Genomic DNA, 19424 nt, shown 5'->3' with positions numbered 1-19424 from the left:
ATTTGATCTAACAGCAGCTGTTTGTCACACATAATATGCACGCAGCTCTCGCTCCTATAGCCTCCTTTTTCAAATCAAATCAAATTTATATAGCCCTTCGTACATCAGCTGATATCTCAAAGTGCTGTACAGAAACCCAGCCTAAAACCCCAAACAGCAAGCAATGCAGGTGTAGAAGCATGGTGGCTAGGAAAAACTCCCTACAAAGGCCAAAACCTAGAAAGAAACCTAGAGAGGAACCAGGCTATGAGGGGTGGCCAGTCCTCTTCTGACTGTGCCGGGTGGAGATTATAGCAGAACATGGCCAAGATGTTCAAATGTTCATAAATGACCAGCATTGTCAAATAATAATAATCACAGTAGTTGTCGAGGGTGCAGCAAGTCAGCACCTCAGGAGTAAATGTCAGTTGGCTTTTCATAGCCGATCATTAAGAGTATCTCTACCACTCCTGCTCACTCTAGAGAGTTGAAAACAGCAGGTCTGGGACAGGTAGCACGTCCGGTGAACAGGTCAGGATTCCATAGCCGCAGGCAGAACAGTTGAAACTGGAGCAGCAGCACGACCAGGTGGACTAGGGACAGCAAGGAGTCATCATGCCAGGTAGTCCTGAGGCATGGTCCTCGGGCTCAGGTCCTCAGAGAGAGAGAAAGAAAGAGAGAAAGAGAGAATTAGAGAGAGCATACTTAAATCACACAGGACACCGAATAAGACAGGAGAAGTACTCCAGATATAACAAACTGACCCTAGCCCCCCGACACAAACTACTGCAGCATAAATACTGGAGGCTGAGACAGGAGGGGTCAGGAGACACTGTGGCCCCATCCGATGATACCTCCGGACAGGGCCAAACAGGAAGGATATAACCCCACCCACTTTGCCAAAGCACAGCCCCCACACCACTAGAGGGATATCTTCAACCACCAACTTACCATCCTGAGACAAGGCCGAGTATAGCCCACAAAGATCTCCGCCACGGCACAACCCAAGGGGGGGCGCCAACCCAGACAGGAAGATCACGTCAGTGACTCAACCCACTCAAGTGACGCACCCCTCCTAGGGACGGCATGGAAGAGCACTAGTAAGCCAGTGACTCAGCCCCTGTAATAGGGTTAGAGGCAGAGAATCCCAGTGGAGAGAGGGGAACCGGCCAGGCAGAGACAGCAAGGCCGGTTCATTGCTCCAGAGCCTTTCCATTCACCGACACACTCATGGGCCAGACTACACTCAATCATATGACCCACTGAAGAGATGAGTCTTCAGTAAAGACTTAAAGGTTGAGACCGAGTCTGCGTCTCTCACATGGGTAGGCAGACCATTCCATGAAAATGGAGCTCTATAGGAGAAAGCCCTGCCTCCAGCTGTTTGCTTAGAAATTCTAGGGACAATTAGGAGGCCTGCGTCTTGTGACCGTAGCGTACGTGTAGGTATGTACGGCAGGACCAAATCAGAGAGATAGGTAGGAGTAAGCCCATGTAATGCTTTGTAGGTTAGCAGTAAAACCTTGAAGTCAGCCCTTGCCTTAACAGGAAGCCAGTGTAGGGAGGCTAGCACTGGAGTAATATGATCAAATTTTTTGGTTCTAGTCAGGATTCTAGCAGCCGTATTTAGCACTAACTGAAGTTTATTTAGTGCATTATCCGGGTAGCCGGAAAGTAGAGCATTGCAGTAGTCTAACCAAGAAGTAACAAAAGCATGGATTAATTTTTCTGCATCATTTTTGGACAGAAAGTTTCTGATTTTTGCAATGTTTCGTAGATGGAAAAAATCTGTCCTTGAAACAGTCTTGATATGTTCATCAAAAGAGAGATCAGGGTCCAGAGAAAGAGTAACGCCGAGGCCCTTCACAGTTTTATTTGAGACGACTGTACAACCATCAAGATTAATTGTCAGAATCAACAGAAGATCTCTTTGTTTCTTGATCTCCTTCTTATTGTTATTATAATTATCATGATAGTCATTATAATAATAAGTCATTTTGTTTATCATTAGTACGCTTTGTATATTAGCCTTGTATAACCACCATCAAGCTGTAGGCCTAAGAACGCATCCTGTTAAATCTAAATATCGTAACATTTTTTGCCTATATTTAAGCAATAAGGCATGAAGGGGTGTGGTATATGGCCAATATACCATTGCTATGGGCTGTTCTTCTGCATGACGCATCGTGGTCTGCCTGGATACAGCACTTAGCCATGGTATATTGACAATATACCACAAACCCCTGAAGTGACTTATTGCTATTACAAACTGGTTATCAACGTAATTAGAGCATTAAAAATAAATGTTTTGTCATACCCGTGGTATATGCCAATCAGCATTCAGGACTCGAACCGCCCAGTTTATAATTCAATATATAGGCTGCTGTATCAGTCAATCACTCTTTTGTTCATGCCACCAGACAGAATAGGAGACATTCATGCTTTGAAATGCAATCAAGCAATTAAATAACAAATGGAGCTTTTAATAATAATTAGCATAAACAATACATAAACCGCAATTCATAAATGCATGCAACTGTTTTTAGTCTGCTGTAATAAAGGCTTTATATACACTATATATATTTTTTTTCTTGTTAGAACTCTCTGGTGCAGGGACGTCACTAGACATTCAGAACATCCCAGGCTTAGCCCTGAAGACCTGGGGCTGACTCGGGGTGGGGGGGATTTGATCCCTGCGCAACCAATATGAAGCTCCCCACACTCTTGACCTCGCACGCTAGCAGAGAACATTGTGCAGAAACATAAGGCTATGTTGCATAGCTCACTGCTTTCTTCCATGCGCTATGCTCTCCTGACGCCAAATAATCAACACTTCTTAATATTAATTCAATGGATTGTGGTCAGTAAACCATGGAATATGGTGTTAATCATCTGATAAAATCTATAAGCAAGTACGAATTACAAGTGCATAACTATATCATCATTTTCCATGAAGAAAATTGTTGTAAAAAGTATTTGTCATTCTTTTGTTGTAATCTTTTTATAAACAATGTCCAATATTTGATTTAGCAATAAAGAAAAAGCCTCATGTTGATGTTGGTCCCATTACTGCTAACTAATGTGAGCTAGTCATCCTGCGCGCACTGTGCAGTTCCAAAACAATCCAAAGGGTGGCAGCCCAGACCACAAATGAATGTTTTGCATGAAATAATGTTTTAGTTAGGTGTAATTTAGCAGGATTGGGATTTTGAACTGCCATTTTTGGGATTATGTTGGAACTGCGTAAACTCACATTAGCAGTAAACTTGTATTATAACTGTAGAGTGTGGGGAGGATAACTTTTGCAGATACATTATGTACAAACGCAGGCACCAAACGCACTTGAAAATTGGATTTCATAATATTTGTGGCAATAAATCACAGATTCCAAGGTCAATTAGCTACAGGATAATATTTCTACTCATTTAATTACACAAAAACAAATACACCCCCTCCAATAACACTTCACAATTGTACACATATGTACATACCAGCATACAATCCTTTCTCCAACTAAATATTAACAATGTTTGCTAGTTATATTACATAGTACTAGGATGTTAATTCATCCATAAAGATTAGAAATGAAATGAAACAAAATTAAACTGTAGTTGAAGACCTGTCTATGACTTCACTCTTTCCCAAGCATGTTAGTACAGTTGAAGTCGGAAGTTTACATACACCTTAGCCAAATGCTTTTAAACTCAGTTTTTCACAATTCCTGACATTTAAAATTAGAAGAAATTCCCTGTCTTACGTCAGTTAGGATCACCACTTTATTTTAAGAATGTGGAATGTCAGAATAATAGTTGAGAGAATGATTTATTTAAGCTTTTATTTCTTTTCATCACATTCCCAGTGGGTCAGAAGTTTACATACACTCAATTAGTATTTGGTAGCATTTCCTTTAAATTGTTTAACTTGGGTCAAACGTTTCGGGTAACCTTCTACAAGCTCCCCACAATAAGTTGGGTGAATTTTGGCCCGTTCCTCCTGACAGAGCTGGTGTAACTGAGTCAGGTTTGTAGGCCTCCTTGCTAGCACATGCTTTTTCAGTTCTGCCTACATATTTTCTATAGGAATTGAGGCCAGGGCTTTGTGATGGCCACTCCAATACCTTGACTTTGGTGTCCTTAAGCCATTTTGCCACAACTTTGGAAGTATGCTTGGGGTCATTGTCCATTTCGAAGACCTATTTGCGACCAAGCTTTAACTTCCTGACTCATGTCTTGAGATGTTGCTTCAATATATCAACATAATTATCCTTCCTCATGATGCCATCTATTTTGTGAAATGCACCAGACCCTCCTGCAGCAAAGCACCCCCACAACATGATGCTGCCAACCCCGTGCCTCGCGGTTGGGATGGTGTTCTTCAGCTTGCAAGCCTCCCCCTTTTTCCTCCAAACATAACGATGGTCATTGTGGCCAAAAAGTTATATTTTTGTTTCATCAGACCAGCGGACATTTCTCCAAAAAGTACGATCTTTGTCGCCATGTGCAGTTGCAAACCATAGTCTGGCTTTTTTTATGGTGGTTTTGGAGTGGTTTTGGAGTTCCTTGCTGAGCGGCCTTTCAGGTTACGTCGATATAGGACTCGTTTTGCTGTGGATATGGATACTTTTGTACCTGTTTCCTCCAGCATCTTCACAAGGTCATTTGCTGTTGTTCTGGGATTGATTTGCACTTTTCGCACCAATGTACATTAATCTTTAAGAGACAGAATGCGTCTCCTTCCTGAGCGGTATGACGGCTGCGTGGTCCCATGGTGTTTATACTTGCGTACTATTGTTTGTACAGATGAGGTCTACAATTATTTTACTGAGGTCTTGGCTGATTTGTTTTGTTTTCCCCATGATGTCAAGCAAAAGGCACTGAGTTTGAAGGTAGGCCTTGAAATACATCCACAGGTACACCTCCAATTGACTCAAATGATGTCATGTAGCCTATCAGAAGCTTCTAATGCCATGACATAATTGTGTTATTAGCAGTTCACTCAATCTTAAGCCCAATTAATATTCAACTGTCTTACCCTTCACTAACCACAATACCTGTGTTCTCTCTCTCTCTGTCGCTTTAGCAACACAATCGACATGCATGCAACCATGGGGAAAAACAGATGAGGTTGGCTTAGATAGTTGACAACATGTAAGCTATATTTCATCTCCAATGTTTTTTGCTAACAAATACATTTGCACAATAATTACTACTTGCCATATTTGCATTGACATGAAATCAGTCAAAACACCTCAAAACAAGACATGATATCAATGAGGAACCTGGGACTAAACACCTTACTATAAAGCATTTCGCTACACCCGCAATAACATCTGCTAAATATGTGTATGTGACAAATTGTCACGCCCTGACCTTAGAGAGCCTTTTTATGTCTCTATTTGGTTTGGTCAGGGTGTGATTTGCGTGGGCATTCTATGTGTTGTATTTCTTTGTGTTTGGCCGAGTGTGGTTCCCAATCAGAGGCAGCTGTCTATCGTTGTCTCTGATTGGGAATCATACTTAGGTAGCCTTTTTTACCATCTATGTTGTGGGATCTTGTCCTTGTATTGTTGCTGTTGAGCCCTACAAGGCTGTACGTTTCGTTGGTTCTCTCGTTCTTGGTTTTCTGGTGATCATTAAAGAATATGATTAACCTACCCCACGCTGCATCTTGGTCCACTTCTTCAGACGAGCGTCACACAAATAAAATGTGATTTTAACATTTAATTTGATAACATGATGAAACATGCTGAAATGAGCCACATATAATGAGCCCCACATATCAGTTTGTCATTCTTGTTACCAACCTGGCCATCCAGAATCACAACAGGCTGACTTCTGCCCCATGGAAGCTCACAAATTGTTTGTGACATTGTCAGCTAACCCATCTATGTAGCTACTTGCTACATGATTGTATTGTAAACACACACAAAATCGATTCACTTACTCCTGCAAATACAACAACCGTCTCTGTGTTTGCTGAGCTGCATCTCTCGACCTCTTCCTCAATAATAAATCATCTATGTCCATCTTATACAATGGCTTGCGAATGTATTCACCTGTACTTCTCCACAACTTTATCCCTGACCTGTTTGGAGAGCTCCTTGGTGTTCATGGTGCCGCTTGCTTGGTGGTGCCCCTTGCTGAGTGGTGTTGCAGACTCTGGGGCTTTTCAGAACAGGTGTATGTATACTGAGATCATGTGACACTTAGATTGCACACAGGTGGACTTTATTTAATTTATTATCTTATTTAAGGGCTTTATAGCCCCTTTATAAAGTGGGGGAATACATATGCATGCACCATTTTTCTGTTTTTTATTCTTTTGAAACAAATATTTTTTTTCATTTCACTTCACCAATTTGGATTATTTTGTGTATGTCCATTACATGAAATCCAAATAAAATCTATTTAAATTACAGGTTGTAATGCAACAAAATAGGAAAAATGCCAAGGGGGATGAATACTTTTGCAAGGCACTGTATATATTGCTTTGTTTTTTTCTACAGATACGGTAGCTAGCTACTGTAATTTAGCTAATGTCATATTAGCCTTACGTTAGGTAGCTAGCTTTATTGTAATTTTGTAATTTATTGTAATTTTTGTCATTTATTGTAATTGTTTTTGCATATTCGGACAGTACTTGATTAGACAGTAATTGATTAGTTAGTGATACTTGTCGGATGGTGAACTGAGTTCCAGCAGTTGGATTCAGTGTCTAGATAGCTAATCAATTACTGTCAAAATCCTGCTCATAAAATGTACTGGATAGCTAATGTTAGCAGCACTGCTAGCTAGACTGGGTAGTCCCTAACGTCAGTTAGTATTTTATCTGTCAGTGCAGCTTTTGAGTCAACAACAAGTTACTCAAATCTGGCTTACTGTGAGTTCAGTAATTCTGAATAACGTCATGATGGGCTAACAAAATGTCCTATTGTAGTGGCAAGCTAATGAAGGTTACCAACGTCCTTCTCATCTTTGCACTCTCTCCCTCAGAGAATTAACATTTCTTTGGACGAATCAAAAATTACTTTGGAAAACCACTTCGACTCCACCTCCTAAAGTGCCACCGTACACAGAAATGCTGGTTTTAAGCAGCACTAAAAAGGCAGGGCAGGCCAGGGCTCATGATTGGAGTATTCATTGCAGTGTGTAATGCAGTGTAGACTAGTTTGTTTTACATAATCCCAGCAGGGATTCAGTGCCCCAAAAGCCCGGGTCTGGTGATGTCAATGCTCTGGTAAACGTATTTATTTCGTGTTATATGAACGGGTGGGTCTAATCCTGGATGCTGATTGGTTAAAACCGCTTCCCTGCCGGTGACTATTCCACAAGTTACCAGAGTCTAAGGCTATGATGTTGAAATGCCTATTTAGACTGTCCATCTCAATGCGCAATCCATTGTCTCATCAACCCAGCCAGTCAATTTATCAACTTGATCTCCACAATAAAAAGCATTATTAACATTATCTCCCATTTCTTTTAGACTAGCATTTGGTTTTTAACAGCGGAGATTTGTATAAACCTTGCTGTCTGTTTCTCTGACATTTGCAACATTGTTTCAATATTGAAATCTTTCCAGCTTCTGTTTTAAGTGATTGTGTTAGCTGTGTTGTTGGCTAGCTCCTCTGAACAACAGTGTCCTGACGAGAGAGCAAATTTCCTATACCAGGCGAAATCGTGCATCATTGTTACGGATGTATCCAAATGTAAATGTCACTAGAAAACAGCTTAAACAAACGCAAATGTAGCTGCTGTTATTCTGGCTGCACTGTTTGATGTGATAGTAAGTTATCCGTATTTGGCTAGATAGCAAGCAAGGGATACGAACGTTGCTAGCCAGTATGATAATGGAACATTTAGAATGAACGACTGGGTTGTGTCCATAGATGCAGAACAAAAATAGTTAACGACTGGGTCACGTCTCTGGCAACCGAACTGATAGAACGAACGACCAGCCAGTTTGGGTAGCAACCTTAGATTTGTGTGGTGACTATAACTTGTGGAAGGATGAAATAGTATGAATAAATTCATCAAAATAATGTTTATTTGAATATGTTGGTAACCCGTTGTATAAAAGGGATAATGCCCTTGAAGCTGGTTTTCGGGGCTAACAACACCCGTGGCAATATATCCTTCAAACACCAGCTTCTTGGGCAATATCACTTAAATGTTTACACTGTTCCAAATGTTCAGACAAAATTATAATATTGTAATCTAAGAGCAACGATTTGCACACATAATACTCACCTAACGCCTGCTATTATACCTGCCTTTTTTGTGATGTCAGATCTTTGTGTTCCACAGATCTGACTTCCCCTTTACCTCCTGTTTATCCAGTAAACATTTGCCCGTTTCGAGTTTCCTTTTTGCCTCCTCCGCATCCATTTTGGTGTCGATATAAATGTGTATGGAGTTTGTTATAACCATTTTATTGACGTCATTATGATAGGCTATAGGTCAGGCCTTATTGGTCATATGCATATGATGCTTACGTGTTTCACGTAAAGAGAGCAAGGGTTGCGGAAATAGGGAATGTTTCTCCTCAACAAATTAGGGATATTGGTAACAAGAGATGTTCGGTAAGAAAATAAATGGCTGAAATAATATTCAGCGCAATGAACACTTGCTCTGCTGTGGTGCCTTTTTGCTGCAGTAGGGAGGAGAGCAAGACAACGTGCGCCAGTCACACAAGCTGATTACATTTAAAAGCTCACAGCAAATGCCATTTTTGTGTTCATATATTTGTTCTAGATACCAACATAAAGCACAACAATGGTGGAAGGGAACAAACAGGTTGTAAATGTCCTTTTAGAGTGTGGTTGCTTGGTTGGAGCTCCAGGCCCCTGATCACCTTAAAACACTGGTCTCTGCTCCACTTCCTTTACTGTGTGTCTGGGACTGTGCTTTTCTATCACATTACCTACTTACTGATGCCACAGGGAGCCTATGGTCATTTTACAAATACACATACACACACATACACATTCTCTCATCCACACACACATTGTCTCATCCACACACGCACACACACACAGGCACATACACACAGGCACACACACACAGGCACATACACACAGGCACACACACACAGGCACATACACAGTAAGAAGAGTCTGCTTTAATTGTGCATCTAACAGCCTTCTTACAAGACCATTAGGCAGTTCTAGTGCATGGTCACAATGTGATATTACAGCACTGCTTAACAGCTGTCTTGCTCTCTGCATTGCCGGCTCTGCTCTCCAGCACCAATGGTTTCAGCCCAAGGCAAGCATACTGAGTAGTCATGTTAGTGATGACTCTGTTTTACGGCCCTGTACTTAGAGTAGGGGAATAGAGGACAGGATCCCAACTGTATGAGCCAACATATGGTCAGATGTATAGTGTTTGATCAAATCAATAAAAACATTGAAATAAAACGTTGTTTTTTAATAGTTTAGTGCCTGGAATCGGGGACTGTCAGCTAATGATGCCCTTGTTGAATGGGTTCTGACTGAATATATAGCAAAAGTCATGTATTTGAAGAGGTTGGCAGTAGTGTTGTTGTTGTTCTGTAAGAAAGAGCAATAGTTTCACATTCTCCATTGCATTCAAGTATTACAAAAAAAGTCATCAATGACAAAAAAACAAAGAAAGAAAGAAAAAGGTTCAGAGGAAATATTTAAATGCATACAAGGTTACAGTGGCTGCAAGGGATGTGGTTAGCTATGAGGATTGTCTTGTGAACATCCCGTTTCTTATTAGTTACAGCTGGCCAATCAATACTGAAAGAAGTTTCTATACTCTTGCTGATAATACTTTACTCAATTGGAGGTTAACTGTATGTATGCCCAGGGTCACTCCTCCACTGTCCTTCTCTCTCCTCCTTGTAGAACTGTCGACTCTCCCTCTCTTTCTGTTCCCTTTCTCCATCGTCTTTCATGAGGGATATTTTCATTCAACCCATTATAGTCTGCCGGACTTCATTCTTCCCCTAGAATTACATCTCAGGAAAAGCTTTGCAGTTTCTTTACCATGGATATGATTGGAGGTTTTCAATAAGAGCTAAGTAGAACGGTAGGAAGCTCATCTCTTCTCCAATCTTTTGTCGACTCTCTTTTGCAAATGAAGACTAAATTCGATTTTCTAATATTAACATCAACTCAGTCGTCCAATAGGCTAAGTAGAAGGTTGTTTTTCAACAGTATGAAATGTGTGTCGTGTGAAAAATATAAACCATATCATTTCATTGTAAAGTTTAATTGTGGTATATGTTAAGTATGGGCAATGCCTTCACTTTTTTGGCAGACCTTAAGTAGGACAACTTTATATGTGTGATATCATGTCATGTTATTCAAGTATGGAACTCTTTAATGTACTGCGGTGAATGTCATAGCTCAAACTATGGTTGATGTTCTGTTAATGAACTTACGCCTAGTGAAACCTTGATTTCTGCTAATCAGTACTCAGATGTAGCAATAATAGTTATAATCATGTTAACTATTACATTTTGATAGTTTAATTTGATCATATAGTCTTCTCTCATGCTCATCATTAACATGCACATCCTAAACTGGGGTCACAAGGCACAGTATTTCCCCTGGCATTATGTACTGTAGGTTGAACCAAACTCTGTTGCCCCCCACATAAAATCATTTTGTTTCAATTTAAGATATTGCTAAGGGGCTCTGGATATTGATTTCAGGGGGTGTTAATAAGGGATGTGTTTATCTGTTAGACTAAAGGCTGACATGTTGTCACCCCTATCTGTGGTGTTTGCATTACGTCTTAGACCATGTCTTCATTTGTATAAACAGAACGATACGGTACTTAACTATAGCCACACAATCAATGTTCTCTTTATTAGAATACATACTGTAGCATCACAGCACTATAAAGACTTTTAATATTCCATAGATGAAAACAGTCTGCCATCGCTAAAGGACAGTAAATATTGGTTTTCCAGCCTAAGGAGCTATAGATTGCTGTTGTAGTTAAAAGTGCAATATGCAGAAATCACTCCGTCGTTCCCTGGTTGTTAAAATTCTAATATTTTGCCTAATTTTAGTTTGTGACAAAACAAACAAGTATAGTGTAAAGAACCATTGAATAAAGCACATAGAACAGGTCTACCGCTTCTTAGACTTGCTTTCAATGAGAATGACAGATCTAGAACTCACATTCTATGTGACTTTGGCCGGGTCGCCAAAAAGTTACATATTGCAGCTTTGTATATCTTTTTAGACTGCATCAGTTGTAACAATTTTAAGGCATCCATTTTGTTCTCAAACTCTTAATGAATGGATGAGTTTGGACTATGCTGCTTTCTATTGGTGTTCTCTGTTTGCTATTAGTTGAAGAAAAACGTCCACTCCATCATATCTTCAGGACCCTATTACCTTTATAGTGCAATACTTTTGACCAGACCTCTATGTAGTGGGCTTGGTTGGGCAAAACAAGTGCCCAACTGCATATAGGAAATAGGGTGCTATTTCAGAATCACCACTAAATTATGTATGAGGGGATTTTGGCATATCATTGGTGACAGCAGTCCATTCAGAGATGAGTTGTGATGGTTCTCAGGTAGCTGAGATGTGATGGTTCTCAGGTAGCTGAGATGTGATGGTTATCGGGTAGCTGAGATGTGATGGTTATCAGGTAGCTGAGATGTGATGGTTCTCAGGTAGCTGAGATGTGATGGTTCTCAGATAGCTGAGATGTGATGGTTCTCAGGTAGCTGAGATGTGATGGTTCTCAGGTAGCTGAGATGTGATGGTTCTCAGGTAGCTGAGATGTGATGGTTCTCAGGTAGCTGGGATGTGATGGTTCTCAGGTAGCTGAGATGTGATGGTTATCAGGTAGCTGAGTTGTGATGGTTCTCAGGTAGCTGAGATGTGATGGTTATCGGGTAGCTGAGATGTGATGGTTATCGGGTAGCTGAGATGTGATGGTTATCAGGTAGCTGAGATGTGATGGTTCTCAGGTAGCTGAGATGTGATGGTTATCAGGTAGCTGAGTTGTGATGGTTATCAGGTAGCTGAGATGTGATGGTTATCGGGTAGCTGAGATGTGATGGTTATCGGGTAGCTGAGATGTGATGGTTCTCAGGTAGCTGAGATGTGATGGTTCTCAGGTAGCTGAGATGTAATGGTTCTCAGGTAGCTGAGATGTGATGGTTCTCAGGTAGCTGGGATGTGATGGTTCTCAGGTAGCTGAGATGTGATAGTTATCAGGTAGCTGAGTTGTGATGGTTATCAGGTAGCTGAGATGTGATGGTTATCGGGTAGCTGAGATGTGATGGTTATCAGGTAGCTGAGATGTGATGGTTCTCAGGTAGCTGAGATGTGATGGTTATCAGGTAGCTGAGTTGTGATGGTTATCAGGTAGCTGAGATGTGATGGTTATCGGGTAGCTGAGATGTGATGGTTATCGAGTAGCTGAGATGTGATGGTTATCAGGTAGCTGAGATGTGATGGGTATCAGGTAGCTGAGCTGTGATGGTTCTCAGGTAGCTGGGATGTGATGGTTCTCAGGTAGCTGAGATGTGATGGTTATCGGGTAGCTGAGTTGTGATGGTTATCAGCTAGCTGAGATGTGATGGTTATCAGGTAGCTGAGGTGTGATGGTTATCAGGTAGCTGAGATGTGATGGTTATCAGGTAGCTGGGATGTGATGGTTATCAGCTAGCTGAGATGTGATGGTTCTCAGGTAGCTGAGATGTGATGGTTATCAGGTAGCTGAGATGTGATGGTTATCAGCTAGCTGAGTTGTGATGGTTATCAGCTAGCTGAGTTGTGATGGTTATCAGCTACCTGAGATGTGATGGGTATCAGGTAGCTGAGATGTGATGGGTATCAGGTCGCTGAGTTTTGATTGGTATCAGCTAGCTGAGATGTGATGGGTATCAGGTCGCTGAGTTGTGATGGGTATCAGGTAGCTGAGTTGTGATGGTTATCAGCTAGCTGAGCTGTGATGGCTATCAGCTAGCTGAGTTGTGATGGTTATCAGCTAGCTGAGTTGTGATGGCTATCAGCTAGCTGAGTTTTGATGGTTATCAGCTAGCTGAGTTGTGATGGTTATCAGCTAGCTGAGTTGTGATGTTATCAGCTAGCTGAGTTGTGATGGTATCAGGTAGCTGAGATATGATGGTATCAGGTAGCTGATATGTGATGGTTATCAGCTAGCTGAGCTGTGATGGTTATCAGCTAGCTGAGTTGTGATGGTTATCAGGTATCTGAGTTGTGAGGGTTATCGGGTAGCTGAGTTTTGATGGTTATCGACTAGCTGAGTTGTGATGGTTATCGGCTAGCTGATTTGGGATTGTTATCGGCTAGCTGAGTTGTGATGGTTATCAGCTAGCTGGGTTGTGATGGTTATCAGCTAGCTGAGTTGTGATGGTTATCAGCTAGCTGAGTTGTGATGGTTATCAGGTAGCTGAGATGTGATGGTATCAGGTAGCTGAGATGTGATGGTTATCAGCTAGCTGAGTTGTGATGGTTATCGGCTAGCTGAGTTGTGACGGTTATCAGGTAGCTGAGTTGTGAGGGTTATCAGGTAGCTGAGTTGTGATGGTTATCGGCTAGCTGAGTTGTGATGGTTATCAGCTAGCTGAGTTGTGATGGTTATTGGCTATCTGAGTTGTGATGTTATCGGTTAGCTGAGTTGTGATGGTTATCGGCTAGCTGAGATGTGATGGGTATCGGCTAGCTGAGTTGTGATGGTTATCAGCTTTCTGATTTGTGATGGTTATCGGCTAGCTGAGTTGTGATGGTTATCAGCTAGCTGAGTTGTGAAGGTTATCTGCTAGCTGAGTTGTGATGGTTATTGGCTATCTGAGTTGTGAAGGTTATCTGCTAGCTGAGTTGTGATGGTTATCAGCTAGCTGAGTTGTGATGGTTATCTGCTAGCTGAGTTGTGAAGGTTATCTGCTAGCTGAGTTGTGATGGTTATCGGATAGCTGAGTTGTGATGGTTATCAGCTAGCTGAGTTGTGAAGGTTATCTGCTAGCTGAGTTGTGAAGGTTATCTGCTAGCTGAGTTGTGATGGTTATCCGCTAGCTGAGTTGTGATGGTTATCAGCTAGCTGAGTTGTGATGGTTATTGGCTATCTGAGTTGTGATGTTATCGGTTAGCTGAGTTGTGATGGGTATCGGCTAGCTGAGATGTGATGCGTATCGGCTAGCTGAGATGTGATGGGTATCAGGTAGCTGAGATGTGATGGGTATCAGCTAGCTGAAATGTGATGGGTATCAGGTAGCTGAGATGTGATGGGTATCAGCTAGATGAGATGTGATGAGTTTCAGCTAGCTGAGTTGTGATGTTATCGGTTAGCTGAGTTGTGATGGTTATCGGCTAGCTGAGATGTGATGGGTATCGGCTAGCTGAGATGTGATGCGTATCGGCTAGCTGAGATGTGATGGGTATCAGGTAGCTGAGATGTGATGGGTATCAGCTAGCTGAAATGTGATGGGTATCAGCTAGCTGAGATGTGATGAGTTTCAGCTAGCTGAGTTGTGATGGTTATCAGCTAGCTTGCAGTAGAGACAGACTAACAGTATTGTGACCTGGAGTGGAGGTCAACCAGGCACTATAGATGCACATTAGTCCTCTTGCAGCCTGGGTCAAATGGTATCCTGCTACAGTGCGTGTGTCTGTTTGTGTGTGTGTGTTTGTGCATTTATGGGTTCATGTGTGCGTACATGTATATGTGTGTCATTCCATAGCATCTGCTGTTGATGATTGATGAACCACTGTGTCGACTGCTGTTGCGTTGTGTAATGACTTACATCCTGAACACAGAGCATGTACAGCTCTCTCTGACCCAGCCATCTCCCTATACCTATAGCCTAGGCCCAGGGGAAGCCATCTGTCTGAGCCTGGCCTATAGTCAGCTGTGAGGCTCAGGCCTCTGCTGGCCAGAGTGCTGTCCATGTTTACCAGATGCACCGTCCGTCCCCCAAGGTAAACTACCCATCTGGCAGCACTGAGCCTCAGCAGACACACTGGCCCATGGCCCAAAGCATGCTGTAAAATGGAGTCAAACACATTGGCCCAAAGCCCAAAGCATGCTGGATGATGAAGTCAGATAAACTGCCCAAAGCTTCGTAGATCGATGTGTGTGTGTATATTGTGCGGGGGCTGTCTATAGAGGACAATGGACAAACAGTAAGTATGGATAAATATCCACATTTTAGTGTGCCATCACATCATGCAAATGAATGAGCTCAACAACAACAAAAAATACACATTATTGCATATGCTATTAAAGGGAAAGGAAAGGGAAAGGGGATACCTAGTCAGTTGTGCAACTGAATGCATTCAACTGAAATGTGTCTTCCGCATTTAACCCAACCCCTCGGAATTAGAGCATTGCGGAGGGCTGCCTTAATCAATATCCATGTATTCGGCCCTGTTCAGTAGGCTAATCTTCCTTCATATTTGATCTCAATTAATCTGTAAACGTTTCCATTGACTTAAACACATTTCCTGTTGCTGCAGGATTATTTTCCTGTTGTAGCAAACTGGCTCAAATTAAGATCCTACTTCTGGCCAGTGCGCAAAGAACGCTTCCTACAGAAATTATATGATAATGTTCTACTCTATTCCAAGCTAGGTTCAAATGGCTTTTAATGTGCAATTCAAAACACACCCCAGGTCATTCAACGTTTTGATTTAGTTTATTTTTCTTTCTCTACACCAAGAGCCTTATGGGAACCATATAGGCATATTTCCCCCCTACACAATGATACGTTTAAACTTGTCTGTAGGGAGGAAGTAAATTCATGTCCAAAGAGCAAACTTATTGGTAGCGAAACCTTATTTTCTACATATCGACCCCGGAGTGCCTCGGCCCACAAAATGCAAAAACCCTGGGCAAGACGGATCTGCTGTCATGTCTTACAGTAGAAATCAGCCAATCAATGTCACTTTCCGCCGCCGGGGCCTGAATGAACCTAATTCCGCTCATCTTGGCTAAATGGTGAAATCCTGGGGGTTCATCAATCATCAATCCAAGCAGCGCTCTGTGTTTAATAGTCTGGTCTTTATTCATTGAATAGCCACTGCATTTATCTATCTGGGGGAGCCAAGTGGAAATCCCTTCTACTATCTGACTGACAGAGAGACAGAGAGAGAGAGAGAGAGAGAGAGAGAGAGAGAGAGAGAGAGAGAGAGAGAGAGAGAGAGAGAGAGAGAGAGAGAGAGAGGGAGAGAGAGAGAGAATTGCTGTGTTCTGTCTCTCACATTCTAACTCCCAAATGGGGGCTGTCTGCTACTTTTTTAAATTGAAGATCGTTGGAAGATGGATTACCAGTATCTCCCCACTTTAGAATCCCTTTTGATCGGTCAGTTTTGTAGAACACTGTGTGCTGGGCCTGAATGTGAAGTCAATATTTTCCGAATCTGATATTAATATCTGCTGATGTGTCTCGTTGCCTGTTTAGATAAATGTTTAATTGTCTCTAGTACTACCGTGTCTCCTGTAACAGCCTCTAAATGTATGACAAACCAGTTAGAGAAACATATCTCCCCTTCTCTCTTTGTTTCAGGTGACAAGTGTACATGCTTCCAAGGGAGACCTCCTCAAATCGGGCAGCCCCAAGTCAACGTTAAAACACATATGGACAGAAAGCGGCAAGGACCTGTCAATCAGCAGGTTGCTGTCACAGACTCTCCATGGCAAAGAGAACACCACGGCCCTGGACCTGCGCTACGACACCCCGGAGCCCTACTCCGAGCAGGACCTCTGGGACTGGCTGAGGAACTCCACCGACCTCCATGATTCTAGACCTAGAGCCAAACGGCGGCCTATGGTCAAGACAGGCAAGTTCAAGAAGATGTTTGGCTGGGGAGACTTCCACTCCAACATCAAGACAGTCAAGCTCAACCTCCTCATCACCGGGAAGATTGTGGACCACGGCAACGGAACCTTCAGCGTCTACTTCAGACACAACTCCACAGGCCAGGGAAACGTGTCTGTGAGTCTCGTCCCGCCAACGAAGATCGTGGAGTTCGACGTGGCAGCCCAGCAGTCCGTGATTGATGCCAAGGATTCCAAGTCCTTCAACTGCCGCATCGAGTACGAGAAGGTGGAGAAGGGCGCCAGGAACACGCTGTGTAACTTCGACCCGTCCAAGACATGTTACCAGGAGCAGACTCAGAGCCACGTCTCCTGGCTCTGTTCCAAGCCCTTTAAAGTAATCTGCATCTACATCTCCTTCTACAGCACTGACTACAAGCTGGTGCAGAAAGTCTGTCCAGACTACAACTACCACAGTGAAACTCCCTACTTCCCCTCTGGCTGACCACTCCCACAACAACAACCCCAATGTGGAGCAGAAAGTTACTTAGTGGGGCTTCTTATTTTTCCCCACCCAGAGAAATATATGTTAGCTGTAATGTTCTGAACATAAAAGAATGTGTAAAATGATTTAATTACCTATATATGAAATGAAGACTTTTGATGACAATACAGAAAGTAAAGATTTATGGGAGCAGTACTTTTTTTCTTTCAAATGTTGTGCAAAACCATTATTATTTGTATAATTATAATGATGTTATTAGTATACAAATACTATGACTAAACAAATAATATTGATTATAATCCATTTGTTTTATTGTTTTCATACCTTTTTTCCATCAATGATTTCATAGATGCATAATGTGTACATATTTCAGGTTGATAGTTCCATTTGTAACTAAGTAAAATCAGCATTTCATGTAAGTCTTATTAGTTTGTAACAACTTTTTATGTTATGTTAGGTACATTTGCTTGGTCCAGTTTGTTTCTAAATGCCTAGATTTTCTCCTTTTAGTATTTCTTACTTTGCTCCTTAGGGCCAACGTTACAGGATCCTGTGTTTTGTTTGCACCTGCAATACTCTTCATTCAAAGTAGTTCAATTCCGCTCTCTCAGAAATAACAGTCCAGACTCTTATCCTTGAAGGCCTTCAAGATCCCCACACATTTCCAAACCCTTCGACCCCAAAGGCGAGAGAGCTGAAGAAGAGGAGTGTGTCGGTGTGCAATCGAAGCATCAGGTGGAGATGGTCCCATGGCCTGACGGACTTAGCATTGAGCTAGCATTGAGCAGGCTTCTCCCGCAGGCATGTTTTATAAAAAAAGATTTAAAAAATTAAGCATTTTACATGTTCAGAAATTATGCTGTTCATTCTTCAGCTTATTTGGAGTGTCCCTGTATAAATCTTGGCTCAGATTATTATTAGAAAATCACAGCCTTATTAGGTTTATTGTTAATATTCAGTTCTGATTGACTTGGGGCTTTGCTCATTGTCATTTACTCAATAAACCATGTAATGTAATGAATTTGATGTCTTAGAGAGCCTCATTTGTATGAATGGTTTGTATTGTACATAGTTTATCCCGAATTGACCTGCGTCTATATATGCCCACATAAAGCTGTCTCCCTCTTCCCACAAACTCTCTCTTTCTCGTTCTCTCCTTCTCTTGCTCTCTCGCACTCACTCACTCTCTCTCCCCTTCTCTCTCATTCCATTAATACTCATTATTCGTCCCTCAAAACAAAGACACTGATGTTGCTGATGATGTAGACGTGAATCCTTGAAAACAGCTACCCTGTACATACGCTGTAGAACTGTCTAAATATATTATACGTACTCATCAACTGTATGACTAAAACATTTATTTATGGGGGATGGATGGGATGGAGGTGTACATATGAATAAAAATACTGTACGTTTTATCAGTTTAATGTTCTTGAGTGTGATTTCTTTATATGCATGTCTCAATGATTATAATAATGGTAGGATTTCAAGGTCAATAGATATTAAGGATATCTCAATTGCCAGACATTGAAGCAGGTACAATAATTATTCTCAACATAATTGAGTCTTCCAACATGCTGTACCAAATAGTGCATAGTATACATTTAATCGATTTCCTCAGTATTCCGACATCTCACTCCAAAGATACAGATCAAACTGAGCTCCATGCTTTTCTTAGCGCATCATAATGTCACATAATCTGTAACATTTGAATAAGATGTATAAAAATAAATGTTATCCTGATCTACCATTCCTTATAGAGCCTATAAATTCCGGAACTTCTTAGAATTGGTTCTTGATCTTCCTGATCAAGACAAGAACCAAACTTTTTCCAACTTCATCAAAGCAAAACTGATCACACCATTCATCCAAATTCACTCCAAGACCAATCAGAAGACCATACAATACATATACAGTAAGCTCTATACTTCCTGAGTTTAAGCTTCAATTCTTCCCAGAGTCACTCTGGTCTATGATACCATGTTTTCCTTATAGTCTACAGAGAGAAGTTGTGCATGGAAGCCAAGTTGTGTTCCAGTCCCTGTGAGAGAGATTGAGGAGATTGTGAGTGAGTGCCGTTTGGAGTCAATAGCAGATAGCAGCGTCTGTTGTGGGACTCCTCAGTGCAGTGGCACCTGCCATGGAAGCCTCGTAGTCGGCAGTTAGGA

The 19424-nt window shown here is 41.7% G+C and overlaps 1 protein-coding gene across 1 annotated transcript in view; it reads left to right on the top strand.

The window, feature by feature from the left end:
• The window catches only part of LOC109904689 (neurexophilin-1-like), a 53481-nt gene extending 34809 nt beyond the window's left edge, over positions 1-18672 (top strand). Inside the window, exon 2 of the mRNA XM_020501872.2 lies at positions 16501-18672. Within this exon, the coding sequence (XP_020357461.1) occupies positions 16501-17256 (756 nt within the window). The 3' untranslated portion in view covers positions 17257-18672. The remainder of the gene's footprint in view (positions 1-16500) is intronic.
• The last annotated feature ends 752 nt before the right edge of the window (positions 18673-19424 follow it).

This window comes from Oncorhynchus kisutch, linkage group LG14 (assembly GCF_002021735.2).
Source record: "Oncorhynchus kisutch isolate 150728-3 linkage group LG14, Okis_V2, whole genome shotgun sequence".
Lineage (NCBI taxonomy): Eukaryota > Metazoa > Chordata > Actinopteri > Salmoniformes > Salmonidae > Oncorhynchus > Oncorhynchus kisutch.
The sequence above is the reverse complement of the archived record's forward strand: the minus strand, read 5'-3'. Positions and strand labels throughout refer to the sequence as shown.